This window comes from Lithobates pipiens, unplaced genomic scaffold (assembly GCF_037356315.1).
Source record: "Lithobates pipiens isolate NorthernLeopardFrog02 unplaced genomic scaffold, aLitPip1_a1.2 Scaffold_13, whole genome shotgun sequence".
NCBI classification, from domain to species: Eukaryota; Metazoa; Chordata; class Amphibia; order Anura; family Ranidae; genus Lithobates; species Lithobates pipiens.
This window is the reverse complement of record NW_027507718.1, coordinates 273,215,045-273,230,078: the sequence shown is the minus strand read 5'-3', so window position 1 is coordinate 273,230,078 and position 15,034 is coordinate 273,215,045. Positions and strand designations below refer to the sequence as shown.

At 44.5% G+C, this 15,034-nt stretch overlaps 1 protein-coding gene across 1 annotated transcript in view; it reads right to left on the bottom strand.

Moving 5' to 3' along the window:
• Positions 1–15,034, bottom strand: part of BANK1 (B cell scaffold protein with ankyrin repeats 1) — a 461,974-nt gene that overhangs the window by 129,016 nt on the left and 317,924 nt on the right. The window contains exon 9 of the mRNA XM_077476629.1: positions 11,628–11,879. Within this exon, the coding sequence (XP_077332755.1) occupies positions 11,628–11,879 (252 nt within the window). The remainder of the gene's footprint in view (positions 1–11,627; positions 11,880–15,034) is intronic.

The window sequence follows — 15,034 nt, the reverse complement described above, 5'->3', positions numbered from 1 at the left end:
AAACGCCCCTGTTAAACAGGGGCAGAAAAATTGGGCCTTAGGCACTGGTGCTGGTGCCACCACACTGCAACCTCTCCCATATACTCTAGTTTTATTGCAGGAATTAGCCCTGCTGCAAAGCATTGCATCAAAAATTGTACTTAAACGCCCCTGTTAAACAGGGGCAGAAAAATTGGGCCTTAGGCACTGGTGCTGGTGCCACCACACTGCAACCTCTGCCATATACTCTAGTTTTATTGCAGGAATTAGCCCTGCTGCAAAGCATTGCATCAAAAATTGTACTTAAACGCCCCTGTTAAACAGGGGCAGAAAAATTGGGCTGATGGCATCACCCAGAACCAGAAATGTTCTTCCAACATATCAGCGGAGGAGGAAGAGGATAGACAATCAACATAACAGGACAGTCACTCAGCATCAGCATAGGCAGTCTTGAAGGGATGTGATATTTCAAAAAAAAATATTCGGTTACATCAGCTTCAGGTGCTTGGTAGCTGTGGGTGATCCAAGACTGATTCATCTTGATGAAGGTCAGTCGATCAACTGATTCGGTGGACAGGCGCACCCTGTGATCGGTAACAAAGCCACCAGCAGCACTGAAGGTGCGTTCCGAAAGAACGCTGGATGCAGGACAGGCCAGTAGCTCAATTGCATACTGTGCAAGCTCTGGCCAGTGATCCATCCTCAAGACCCAGTAAGCCAGAGGATTTTCGGTGGGAAAGGTGTCCAAGTCTGACCTTGCCCCTAGGTATTCCTGCACCATGTAAATCAGACGCTGGCGATGGTTGCTGGAACCGATCATACCTTGGGGCTGCGGACTAAAAAATTGTCTGAAAGCATCAGTCAGACGGCCACCTTCTCCACCGCTCCTTCTGACCGATGCCTCAGCAACACGTTGTCCAGGACCAGGAGTTTGTAACCTCCCAGTCTCTGGGAACGCGTTGCACAGACCTTTCTGCAAGGCCTCCCAGAGATGTCTCATCCTCTGCTCCCTCTGCGATGGCAAGATAAGGTCGGCAACCTTACCCTTGTACCGTGGATTAAGGAGAGTGGCCAGCCAGTAATGGTCCCTCTCCTTGATCCGAAGAATACAAGGATCCTTCCGCAGGCTTTGCAGGATCAGGGAGGCCATGCAGCGTAGGTTAGCTGAGGCATTCGGTCCGGAGTCCTCTGGGTCACTAAGGGCAACATGATCCGCAGCTACCTCCTCCCAGCCACGTACAAGTCCACGTGTTTCTTGGGACTGTAAATCATCCCTACAAGACTGCTGCTGCTGATGCTGAGTGCCAGCCTCCACCTCCATGCTGACACAATCATCCTCCTCCTCCTCTTCCTCCTCCTCATCCTCTTCCTGTGTGATGGGTGGCACAGCAGGAACACTGTCTGGATAAAGGGGGCCTTGAGAGGCAAGGAAGTCCTCCTCTTCCTGCCTCTGTTCTGCCTCAAGTGCCCTGTCCATTATTCCACGCAGCGTATGCTCCAAGAGGTGGACAAGAGGTACAGTGTCACTGATGCATGCACTGTCACTGCTCACCATCCTTGTGGCCTCCTCAAACGGTGACAGGACAGTTCATGCATCCCTGATCATGCCCCACTGGCGTGGTGAGAAAAAACCGAGCTCCCCTGACCCTGTCCTGGTGCCGTAGTCGCACAGGTACTCATTGATGGCCCTCTGCTGCGTGTGCAGCCGCTGTAGCATGGCCAACGTTGAGTTCCACCTGGTGGGCATGTCACATATAAGGCGGTTCTTGGGCAGGTTCAACTCCCTTTGGAGCTCAGCCAGCCGAGCACAGGCATTAAATGATCGGCGGAAATGCACACAGACTTTCCTGGCCTGCTTCAGGACATCCTGTAAGCCGGGGTACCTGCCCAAGAACCGCTGCACCACCAGGTTAAGGACGTGAGCTACACAGGGCACATGGGTCAGTTGTCCTTGTCGGAGGGCGGAGAGGAGGTTGGTGCCATTGTCACAAACCACCACTCCTGGCTTAAGCCGGCGTGGCGTCAACCACCTCACGGCCTGCCCCTGCAGAGCTGACAAAACATCCACCCCAGTGTGGCTCCTGTCCCCCAAACAAACCAGCGCAAGCACGGCATGGCATCGTTTTGCCTGCGTACTTGCGTAGCCCCTGGAACGCCTACGGAGCACCGCTGGTTCTGAGGACAGAGCACTGGAAGAGGCCATGGATGAAGAAGAAGAGGAGGGGGTGGAGGAGAGAGGTGTGTCACAACCAATAGTAGCATTTTGGAGGCGTGGTGGCGGAACAACCTCCAACACTACTGCACCTTGTCCTGCATCCTTCCCAGCTGCCAGAAGAGTGACCCAATGGGCCGTGAAAGACAGGTAACGTCCCTGTCCATGCCTGCTGGACCATGAGTCAGCGGTAATATGCACCTTACCGCTGACCGCCCTGTCCAGCGAGGCAAGGACATTGCCTTCCACATGCCGGTAGAGAGCCGGAATCGCCTTCCGTGAGAAAAAGTGGCGTTTGGGGACCTGCCACTGAGGAACCGCACATTGTACAAACTCACGGAAGGGGGCCGAGTCTACCAACTGAAAAGGCAGCAGTTGAAGTGCTAGCAATTTAGCCAAGCTAGCATTCAACCGCTGGGCATGTGGATGGCTGGGAGTGAACTTCTTTCGCCGGTCCAGCAGCTGGGGCAGGGACATTTGCCTGCTATAATCGGACGTGGGTGTACTGCTAGCAGAGTGCCCGGAAGCACTTGGCTGTGACACACCTAATTCTACACCTTCATTCCTCTCAGAGCAGGTTTCAGAGAGGACTGAAGGTCTAGTGGGGTTGGAGATGCCAGCTGATGAGGTCCGCTTTGTTCTTTGGTGTGGGTCTTTGAGGTACGCTTGCCAACGAGCTGCATGGCAGGTCAACATATGTCTGGTCAAGCATGTGGTGCCCAAGCGGCTGATGTTTTGGCCACGCGAGATACGCTTGAGACATATGTTGCAAATAGCAGCGGTGCGATCTGATGCACTCGTCTCAAAAAAGGCCCACTCCAAAGAACTTTTAGAATAACGCGCAGAGGCAGCGCCCTGCACAGGCAGAGCTCTGCGGTGTGATTCAGTCGGTGTGCTGCCCCTAAGATGGCCCCCGGAGGGCATCCTGCCTCGTTGGACATGTGCCTCCTCCTCCTCCTCCTCCTCTCTCCTACCAGGCACCCACGTGGAGTCAGTGCCCTCATCATCCCCTCCCTCTTCATCGCTGTAGCAAACCTGGCAGTATGCTGCAGCTTGTGGAAAATGACTGTCAGTTTGCTGTCCTTCTTGAGCATCCCCTCTCTCTGAGCTCACGCTACTGCCTTCCTCTAGCTGAGTGTCATCATCAGAGCCTACAAAACACTGGGCATCCTCCTGGAGCATGTACCCAACACTGTGCTCAAAGAGTTCAGGAGACTCCTCAGGAGGACGTGGTGGGTCTAGGGAAGGAGTCACTGATGATGACATTGAGAGGAGAAAAGACGATGCGTTGGCAGCTGCTTTGCTAGTACCCTGAGACTGGGTGAGAGAGGATGAGGAGGATGAAGAGGGCTTGGTCATCCACTCTACCAAGTCCTTGGCATGTTGCGGTTCAACATGTCCAGCTGCCGAAAAGAAGGACAAGCGTGTCCCATGGCCACGTGCTGATGACAATGCACCGCATCCACGACCAGCACTGTTGTCTCTAGACACAGAGCCTGCTTGCCCTCTTTTATCGGCTCGCGCCTGTCTGTCTCTCCTTGCTGGCCTTCCAGACATGGTAATGGCCTGAAGGGAGTTGGGTAAAACAGCAGTGTAATGGAGTCACACAACACCCACTAAGCCCTGCAGATGGCTCTATTAGAGAACAGCAATAAACGGTAGATACAGGTGTATATTGTGCTGGAGTCACACAACACCCACTAACTCCTGCAGATGCCTTTATTATAGAACACCAGAGATAAAGGGGTATACTGTAATTGAGTCACACAGCACCCACTAAGCCCTGCAGATGCCTCTATTAGAGAACAGCAATAAAGGGTAGATACAGGTGTATATTGTGCTGGAGGCACAAAAAACCCACTAACTCCTGCAGATGCCTTTTTTATAGAACACCAGAGATAAAGGGGTATATACAGATGTATACTGTGCTGTGCTGGAGGCACACACAACTTCCAATAACTCCTGCAGATGGCAAGTGGGCTCAAATAGAGAAGAGCAATGTAGGTGGATATAGCGGTGTGTACTGGGTACAGAGCACGCAGACAGCACGGACAAGCTCCTAACACTACTGACTGCAAGCTCTATTATAAAATATAGATCACTAGCTATATAGGTGAGGTGAATATAGCGGTGTATACTGCGGTCAGGGCAAGCAGACAACAACCACTACAGAAGAGCAAGATCGAAAATCGTCCGATAACGATCGGTGTGTACTGTGTTGAAGGTACACAGAACACCCACTAACTGTTTCAGACGCCAACACACTACACTAGGCCGCCGCGCTGGCGGCCTTATATAGTGTGGGGCGTGTACTACACAGCCTGAGCTATGATTGGCCACAGGCATCCTGCCTGTGGCCAATCATGGCTCTCCTCGCTGCTGGCGCTGTGATTGGCCAAGCATGCGGGGTCACAGTGCATGCTTGGCCAATCATGAGCCAGCAATGCACTGGGATGACGCAGTGCATTGTGGGCCGTGAGCGCCACACGAATTTGGCGCGAACGGCCCATAACGTTCGGAATTCGCCGAACGGGCAAACAGCCGATGTTCGAGTCGAACGTATGTTCGACTCGAACACGAAGCTCATCCCTACCAATCAGCTTTTAACTTCAGCTTGCTCAATTAAGCTTTGACAAAAAAACCTGGAAGATAATTGGTATCTATGCAGAGCTGCACCAGATGTTGCACTCTCTAGTTTTAGTAAATTAACCCCTTTGTCCAAGTACTGCACAGGAAATGCAAAATAGAATTTTAGATCTTTCATATTGCTTCTATAATTTATGAAGCATGTTTAATATTTTTAAAGCTGGCTGCACAGAGTCAGATCTGCTGGATAAACAACATTTACTAAAATTTTTAAAAGAAAAATGTGCAATTTTCCTCTGCCTCCAGTGCTATGTTTGTGTAATAATTTCTAGATGTGATAATACTGCTTAATACAGAATTGATCTTTTAAATATATTTTGTCACCTAGATTTTCTAAGTTCATTCTACAAAGAGCAAACTATTAACTATCACATAGTAAAAATAAATAAGCATTACTAACAGTTCTTTGAATAAATGTATGCTGGATCTGCTTGAGCTGTAGATAACTCATCTCAAAATTTTGCAGGTGGTAAATTAGAAGGAATGATTGCCGACAGCTCTGAGATGACTTGTAACACTAAAGCTATGATGAACCATATTGATGCTGTATTATCTTGTCTACAGAAAACATTGAAACTAATTGGATTTTCAACTTAGTTAATTAAGTTGTAAGCTTTTGTCGAAAACAAATCAGAAGTAACGATGGAAGTCAATGGATCTTTCTGGTTTTAAAATAGTGTCACACATGAATGTAACAGAAGTGATGTATTGGCTTTTTTAATCATTAAAAGTCATCTGAGCTTCAGAATAAAATGATCTGGTAAAAATATCTTTACAAACAACTAGTGAAGTCCTGGATTCAGTTGTCAAGTCTTCTTAGTTTTTACTTTAGTCCTGTCAGTGTTTCAGTGAGATTAGCATGCTCAAGTCAGCCACAGGGAAGAATGTACACAACTGATAGCATCCAGCATGATAAATATTGTAGATTAGATGTCCTCTCGCTCTATAAAAAATGCTTCCTCAAATGTAGATTGACAGTTATGCTGTAGATAATAGAAATTCTAGCTTGCTTACTAACGCTTTAAAAATAGGTCTAAAATGCAAGAAAATGGCTGTTAGAAAGAAGTTATCAAAGCTCATAACTGCTTGTCTTCTTTTGGCTGATATCTTGTGATGAAATCATTTTCAGTAACTTCCTAAAGGCCCGTACACACGGTCGGACTTTTTGACAACAAACATGAAAATTAGCTGTTTTGGAGCAACATCCGACTGTGTGTACGCTCCATCGGACAAACTTTTTCTGTTTTCATCGGACTTTTGTTGGCTGTGCGAACTGACAAACTTTCTGGCAACAAAAGTCCGATGGAGCAAAGTCCGACCGTGTGTACGCAAAAGCATCGGACTTTTGTACAAGGTACAAACACGCATGCTCAGAACCAATGCAAAAGATCAGACTACAATACAGAAGTTGACCAAAGGTGGCGCTGGAGTCATTGAACGTCCTCTTTTGAAGTGGCGTCAGTACGTTGTGATGTCACTACGTTCGTGTTTGTTGTCAAAAAGTCAGACCGTGTGTATGCAATACAAACTTGTGGACCACGCCCTTTGTACAAAAGTCCACTGAAAAGTTTGTACAAAGTCCGACCGTGTGTATGAGGCTTTAGGGGTATTTTATGATACAATGTACTGTGTTCATTTAAGCATAGTCTTTTTATTACCTTGTATAATCCGAATCATGATGATGATGATGAAGATGATGATAGTAATTAAAGCGGAGGTCCACCCTAAAATGGATTCCTCCCCCCCTCCGGCGCCACAATTGGCACCTTTCAGGGGGGAGGGGGTGCAGTTACATGGATAATCCAGGTAACTGCACCCACTTCCGGGCTAGCTCTCTGCGGAAAGGGGCGTACATTACGCCCCTTTCCGCAAGTGCCCGCCCCCTTCCGCAAGTGCCCTGCTGCCTGCTGGGAAACACACAGATCCCAGAGGCAGCGGGGACTGTCCTCATTGCGCAGCGCGGCTCGCGCATGCGCAGTAGGGAACCGGGAAATGAAGCCGAAAGGCTCCATTTCCTGATTCCCATACCCAAGATGGCGGCGGCAGCACTCGAGTGTCGATCTAGAGATCGGCTTCGGGTGCCGACATCGCTGGCGCACTGGACAGGTAAGTGTCACTATTTTAAAAGTCAGCAGCTGCAGTATTTGTAGCTGCTGGCTTTTAAAAAAAAAAAAACGCGGAGTCCCGGTGGACTCCCGCTTTAACAGTAAACTGAAAAGTTTGTCAGCATACATCCTAAAACTTGATGTGCACAGGGATAAAAGCCAAGCAGCTTGACACTTGTATACTGTATATCTTGTTTTAAAAGCTATCAGTGGTACTGAAGGTCCACATTAACTTCTTAAGATGAAGGCTGTTGTAATGGGGACCCCTTTACGACTTTGACGGATACAGGTTTGTATCTTTGAGTGGGTTATGTTCACTGTGACCAACCACCTGGCACCCACCATGGGTGCCTCTGCCAAGATACAGATTCCTCCACTCTGGAACCAGAAACCAGGTATTTTAGCTGAGCATTGCACCCAAGAACTAGATGACACTAGCTTAGATGAAAGCTGGAATTGACTTTTATGTAAACTCACACAGTATATATACACCACACAAAATCAGGTAAGAGTTTGATCACATTATCCTAAACAATGCAAACTGTAAACAGTAATAATACCAGCACACCTAAGGAACAGCCAACAGCTAACAGTTATCTAATTAACAGCAAGCTAATTAAGAACTAGTTACCTAGACAAGCCTAGATGACTCAGGTCAGTGCCCACCCAGACAATTCGGCACCAGTTCCCCAGAAAGAAGATCCAGGGATGTCCAAATCTCATTAACCAGCATTCACTTATGTAATCTATCCACTAGACAATCATAAAACACATATCATGCAATGTTCCATCAGTGTTATCCACTTAGATCAGGGGTATATGGGCCACAGTGCTAGCAGCCTCCAGGGTGTAGGGACACCATAATAGAAGCATAAACGCAGGATCTTTGTAGTTTTTAACCTACACTCTCTGAAATGCTTTGTAGCTCTGACAATACTATAACAACCATTGATCTCTGATGAAGTCAACAGAGGTTCTGTTGCACGATTCGTGGTCTTCAAAGCTGAGTGGATGTGTCAACCTAGAAGAGATTCATGCCTATGTGTATTAAGACTAAATCCTTCACATGAAACATGTGATGTGAAACGTTTACACCTTGCTTCGTGAATGGTATTTTCTCCTCAATATTGTATATGTATCTATTCGTAGAAACCAAGAGCAACTCACCCAATGCAATTGCTAGTGTGCCATACTCACTAACAGTGTTCAATTGTTTGTATACTTCAACTATATCTTCTAATGCAAAGGCACCCTTATGTTCAGTTGCCAAAATACCAAATGCTGCTATGTATTTACATCAACATTTTTTACTTTCAGTGTTAAAGTTAAACTCCAGGCAGATAAAATGCACAATTTAACCTAGTTAAATGTTAAAAAAAATCAATTAATTTTAAATAAGTACCATGAATATACAAATCTGTTCTTTATCTACTATTAAGTTCTGCCAATCACAACAGCACTCAAACTGGGCGAAGGAATGTCAGAAATCTGAGACATTCAGAGTACGGTATTAAGGCTTTGTTCACATGAGTGTACTACATTGTTGACCCATGTGAGGGCCACACAAGGTTGCAAAGGTTTTCTGTGCATCCTCCTGCAGAATTTCCCATTTATATCAAATGGGATGTGGCGACTGCACAGACAACACAGCTACTGCTCCCAGTTTAACAGCCTTGCTTATGCACGGCCTCGAACACAGACAGTGTGCGTTCGGGGGTGTGCATCCAAACACCTGTCAAACACAGAACTTGCGCTGGTAGACGCTGTAGTACTCTTTAAACAATAGCTGACCACATCAATGTGTTGTTTCACCTACTGTGTCCAGTTACAGGCTAGCGGCAGCTTGGTAACTAAACTGTGTTTCTTAATTGCAGTGGAAAAAAAGGAAGAACTGAAACCACTACAATGTGTGGTAAGCAAAACAACTTATGTATATGTATTTCAACTATGAATTTAGCTATTTAACAAAAATACTGTGCCTCATTCTTCTGGGAATTTAAGACATGAAAGATAAAAGACTATTACTTCTTGACATGACGCTGTCATCTTTTCATAGATGTTATTACATCAATTTTTGTTACTGTCAATAGTTCAGTTTCTGCAGTATGATAGAATTTAAACAATCAAACGTGAAAGGTAACATTTGAAATTTTTGAATTTTAACATTTAAAATTGTTATCCTTATATAGCATAGGTGCAAAAACTATAATTTAGACCACATCATTTCTCTCATCATGCTTGTTCTGAGTGGTTACATTGTAAGTCTATAGTTAGCCATAGCTAAGCTGGTTTTCTCAAAGAACGAGTTAGATGTGAGCATCAGTTGCGATAATATAGCAGCATAAGGAAGTCTTTTCAAAACATATGCAAATCTGAGCTTCAAAAGTGTTCACACTTGGACAAATACATTTTCTTCAGATCAGTGATAATACACCTTCCTCAAGTAAAAATGTTACATTGCTAAAAGTGGTATTACAGCAGTATTACAGCAGTTCATGAAATGGAATTGCAGATCTCTTTCTGTCCATTTTTCTTGAGTAGAAATGTGGCTGTCTATCGGTACCTTATGCCAGTAAAATCAGTTAGTAAGCCTGAACATGTATGCAAGTTGGTTATTTAATCTTTGGGTATAGCTACAAAAGACTTAATGAGTGTACAGCTGCCTTTGTAATTAGGATCTCGATTAAGTGTGATGTATTTGGTTATACTTTACTATAGTCCAGTGGTTCTGGATGTATTGGTGGCCATATACTCATGCCTTGAATGTAACTTTTGGGAAACAGTTAAGTGTGTGGATTTAATGGACAATTCCTTAGTTTAACCACTTGCCTACTGGGGACTTTCACCCCCTTCCAGACCAAGCCAATTTTCAGCTTTCAGTGTTATCACACTTTGAATGACAATTCTGTCTTGCACCACTGCACCCATATGAATTTTTTTTATATTTTTTTCACACAAATAGAGCTTTCTTTTGGTGGTATTTAATCACCACTGGGTTTTATATTTTTTGGTAAACAAACTAAAAAAGACAGGAAAAAAAAAACCTCATGCACACTGATGGGCACTGATAGGCTGCACTGATGTACACTGAAGGGCTCTGATGAGGCTGCGCTGATGGTCACTGATGAGGCTGCACTGGTGAGCACTAATGAGGCAGCACTGATAAGGCAACACTGATAAGGCGGCACTTATTGGCGCAGATATGCTGCACTAATGGAGACTTATTGGTACTGATGGGACTGCATTGATAATTAGGGCACTGATGATCAGTGCCCTGATTATCAGTGTAAATGTCCCCTGACACAGGATAGCTGGTTAACAGCTTTCCTTTCCTCAGAGAGTGACATCACTGAGGAAAGGAAATGTTGATAACTGCCATTTGTTTCCATGTGATGAGCTGTGATTGTACACAGCTGATCACGTGGTAAGGAGCCACAGTGATTGGCCCTTTACCTCGATTTGTGATCAGCTGTGTCCGAAGGGAGTGCGGGGGGGGCGGGGTTCTGGGCTGACATAAATAGACGCCCTCCCAGAACTGGACGACTGCGCTGTTTTGGCTATAGTACGGTCAGCAAATGGTTAAAGAATCCTAGATATATTAATGAATTCTGCTTTATAACTGTCTTTTTGCTTCTTTCCATCTAATTTCTGCTTTGAAAAATACGTACCAATAATGGTGCCCTGTGGGGATGAGAACATATAACAAACAGCTGCCCCTTTAAAAAGTGAACAAATCACTAAACTGTGTAAAATATTGAAATAAAGGATTTGGCGCTATACACGTTCATAAAAGAACTTTGCACAAAGAATGAATATACAATGCATCAAACCTAAATGTGCACACTAATGAAATAAATTGTCATATTAGCCAGCAAAAAGTCCATAAGTGATAAATCCCAACACCATATTGAAATGTTCTGAGATAAAACTTCTAGTTCTTCCACCACCAGTGCTCAGTATGAAGAAGACCACTCACCATAATTTCTGTTTTGCTGGTACTATAATTTCTGCTTTGCTGGCACTTCTTATTGAAATGGAAATAAGACAACATGTATTCAGCTATTAAAAATGTACATAAATATACACTGCAATAAAATTTGACACAAAGCCTTGACTTGCTCCTAGAGTACACAGCCTACCTGCTTAGGTGTTCAGCATACAGTAAGCATAGGGCACCAGTCCATACTACTTCCTTTTTTCAGTAATCCCAGAATCTTTTAGCTTACCCATTTGGAATACTGGAGAGCTATTTACAAAGGTGCCCACGGAAGACTCCTTGCCTTTTCTCACATAATGAAAGACCTATGCATTAAAGTATCAATGCTAAAATGTTTCTCACAGCTGGCAGACAGATTCAGACTTGCCAGGGATTTGAAACTGAATATTGATGAGTCAAAAAAGAAAAGTCCAAGATGCAGACCCTTGCACAGGAAATGTTAGGAATTTTGTGAATTATGGCAAGAGTGGCTTACACAGCACTAAGATAAAGGTAAAATGTGTTGTAAAGCCGCGTTTGCTGGATACTAGTACCTGTTTAGCAATGTGTTTCATTTGTTTTAAAATATCAGTGATGCTTCAAGCACCGATGCAAAAAGCATGAGGGTCTCTATGTATTTTTTACAGTACACATTAGTAGAAAAATGTCTAAACGTCTAAAATTTTAGATACAATACTTTGCTCCTTACCTTGCAATACATTAGGAAGTTCATCATTTATAAAAGACCCTGAAGAATAGTCAGCTTGCACTGAGCAGCAATATTCATCAATTATTTCTGATGTCCAATCAGAAACAAGGTGTTCTGGATGCTCCTCATCATTCTCCTCCTTGCTGTTAACTGCAGGATACTCCAGTACATCCTGTTCACGTTCATAGGCCTTGTTGACACACTCTTCATATCCATTTCCATATTCATCATTGGGAGAATGCTGATCTGCATCTTTAATGGTTATAGAATAGAACATGAACTATGTGGAAAGAAAACTGTAATAAAACTATATAGGGAATCTACATATTAATATTGGAAAAACAGCTGCCTAGCAATGTTGCTTGTCAAATTTTGAATGATTAAATGTGTGAGACTATCCTAGGAAATTGTTCCAACTGGATATTACGTGTTAATATTAAGTTGGTTGTATAACATTGTCATCATAACGTGAAACCTGCATTGTACTTAAAGTGGTTCTAAGGCCCAAACATTTTTATCCTTAATGCATTGTCTGAATTAAGGTAAAAATGTTTAGGTATTAGTATTGCCCTCTAACCCCCATACTTACCTGAGCCCTCACTCAATCCAGTACACAACTGTAGAGGCTCTCCCTGCTCTCACAGGCTTTGCCAGTCAGTCCAATCCTGTGATGAGGAAGCAAGGGCAGGGCAGAGCTATGCTGTCTATGTCTATGGATGCAGGCAGCGCAGTTCGGGATTGAGCCCACAACTGTGCCACAATAGAAAGTGGCCTCCTATGGTGCCACACCAAGAAGAGAAGGAGCTAGGAGTGCCAGCATGGGAGGAAGAAAATAATCAGATCTGCTTTGTTTTAAATATACTTTACAACCATTTTAAGGCAAAATAGGGTTCTTCCCTATTGCTTAAAGCAAGTTATTAGCTCTTTTACTTTAACATTGACTCCAGATTTATATTTCTACAGTATGTATTTTATTATACCAGTGGCATACCAGTGGCACAGAGATGGACCATGACCCTGTGGGACCTATAACTTATCCTGATTTAAAGCAGTACTAAACCCAAAAGCAAAAATGGAATTAATTGCAGCTTACAAGTCATTATATGTGGTGGCTGAATTTGTTTTTTTTTTTGGCATTTTCCCCTCTGTTTTCACCTGTTGATCTGGCCAGTAACATGCCCTGGGGTTGATTTACTAAAACTGAAGTGTGCAATATCTGATGCACCTCTGCATAGAAAACAATTGGCTTCCAGATTGTTTTGTCAAGGTTTAATTGAGCAAGCTGAAGTTAGAAGCTGACTGGCTACCATGCACAGCTGCATGCGATTTTGCACTCTCCAGTTTTAGTAAATAAACTCCCTCCTGTATTGGAATACCTGCACTGAGGTGTGCGTTTATGGAGCAGTGAAGTCTATTCTCTGCTTCATTCTCCGGCATTCTCAGAGGAGATCTTTCTCCTCTGTGTGCCTGTTTATGAAGCAGAGTAGATCACTTCACCTTTGGAGTAGTGAAGCGATCTACAAATGCTTCCAACACTGGAGAACGGCCTTTCATACTGGAATCTCGTGAGACTTTACGAGATTACAGCACCAGAAATTCAGAGAAACACAGAGATGTCAGTTTATTAACCACTTACAGACCGGACCATTTTGCTGGTCAAAGACCTGACCACTTTTTGCGATTCGGCACTGCGTCGCTTTAACTGACAATTGTGCGGTCGTGCGACGTGGCTCCCAAACAAAATTGACGTCCCTTTTTTCCCACAAATAGAGCTTTCTTTTGGTGGTATTTGATCACCTCTGCGGTTTTTATTTTTTGCGCTATAAACAAAAATAGAGCGACAATTTTGAAAAAAACGCATTATTTTTTACTTTTTGTTATAATAAATATCCCCCAAAAATATATAAAAAAACATTTGTTTCCCTCAGTTTAGGCCGATACGTATTCTTCTACATATTTTTGGTAAAAAAAATCGCAATAAGCGATTATTGATTGCTTTGCGCAAAAGTTATAGCGTTTACAAAATAGGGATAGTTTTATGGCATTTTTATTAATAATTTTTTATTATTATTTGTTTTACTAGTAATGGCAGCGATCAGCGATTTTTATTGTGACTGCGACATTGTGGCGGACACATCGGACATTTTTGACACATTTTTGGGACCATTGTCATTTATACAATAATAACTGCTATATAAATGCAGTGATTCCTGTGTAAATGACACTGGCAGTGAAGGGGTTAACCAGTGGGTGGCAGTGTAGGGGTTAAGTGTTCCTAGGGGTGTGTTACTAACTGTGGGGGAGTTGGGCTTTAATTTAGTGAACACTGATCTCTGCTCCAATCACATGGAGCAGAGATCAGCGTCACTAGTTGCTAGGCAGAATGGAGAAATGCCGTTTACAACGGCATTTCTTCATTCGGCCGCTCCGTGAGACGATTGCGGGTATGCGTGGGTATGATCAAGACCGCGGGTCCCGCGACCGGGCTCACGGGGGTCCCAACCAGCGCGGGAGCGCGCCACAGGCCGCGCGCTCCCGATGGCAGGGCGGCAAGTTTAAAGGGACGTACAGGTACGCCCATTTGCCTGCCCGTGCCATTCTGCCGACGTACATTGGCGTGCGCTGGTCGGCAAGTGGTTAAGCAGTAATAAATTATCACTGCTCAGTACATGGACAGACGGCGTGGTTAATGTTAAAAAAATAACGAGTCCCCCTACATTATATGTATATATATATATATATGTATATATATATATATATATATATATATATATCCATGTGGCGCCGGTTCCTGAAGTGCAGACGCTATGTGTTTTTCTAGAACCGCAGTTTGGTTTTGGGTTTAATAATGCCATATTATGGTTTCAGTACCAGTCTAGCTGGATTGCACTGTGTTCTGCTTGGCCACAGGTGGTGCTGTCATCACTGGCAAGTGTGAGAACGCAGTTTAGCTGGGCGCATTGAGTGCCAATTTCTCTCGGAGTCAGCCCAGTGGGAGTGTCATCCTGCTGTGCATTATGGGAGAGGGTACTTAAGGTACTGGCATCACGTGCTTTTGAGTTCCGGTCCAGAAGATCTTTATGTCTGTTTGGTCCTGGTCCTCCTGACCAGCCCCCAGTGCTTTCATGGCATGGGATGCGGATCCATCCAATTCCAAGTCTCGGGGCTGGCCAGCCCGAGGCAAAGTAACTGGAGGGAGGATTCGGAGGTGGTCCGGTGCCGTCTCACCTGTGGAGAGGCCAAGCAACTGGAGAAGCAACCAGGAGAGGACACTTCGAGAGACAGCCAGGCTGAAGGTTGGCTTCTCAGAAAGAGCCTGGAGGCTCAGTTGAAAGACCCCAAATGAATCTACCCTCATACGGTATCACCGGACCAGCTGCAAGATACTGGTACCGTATGAGGGCTCT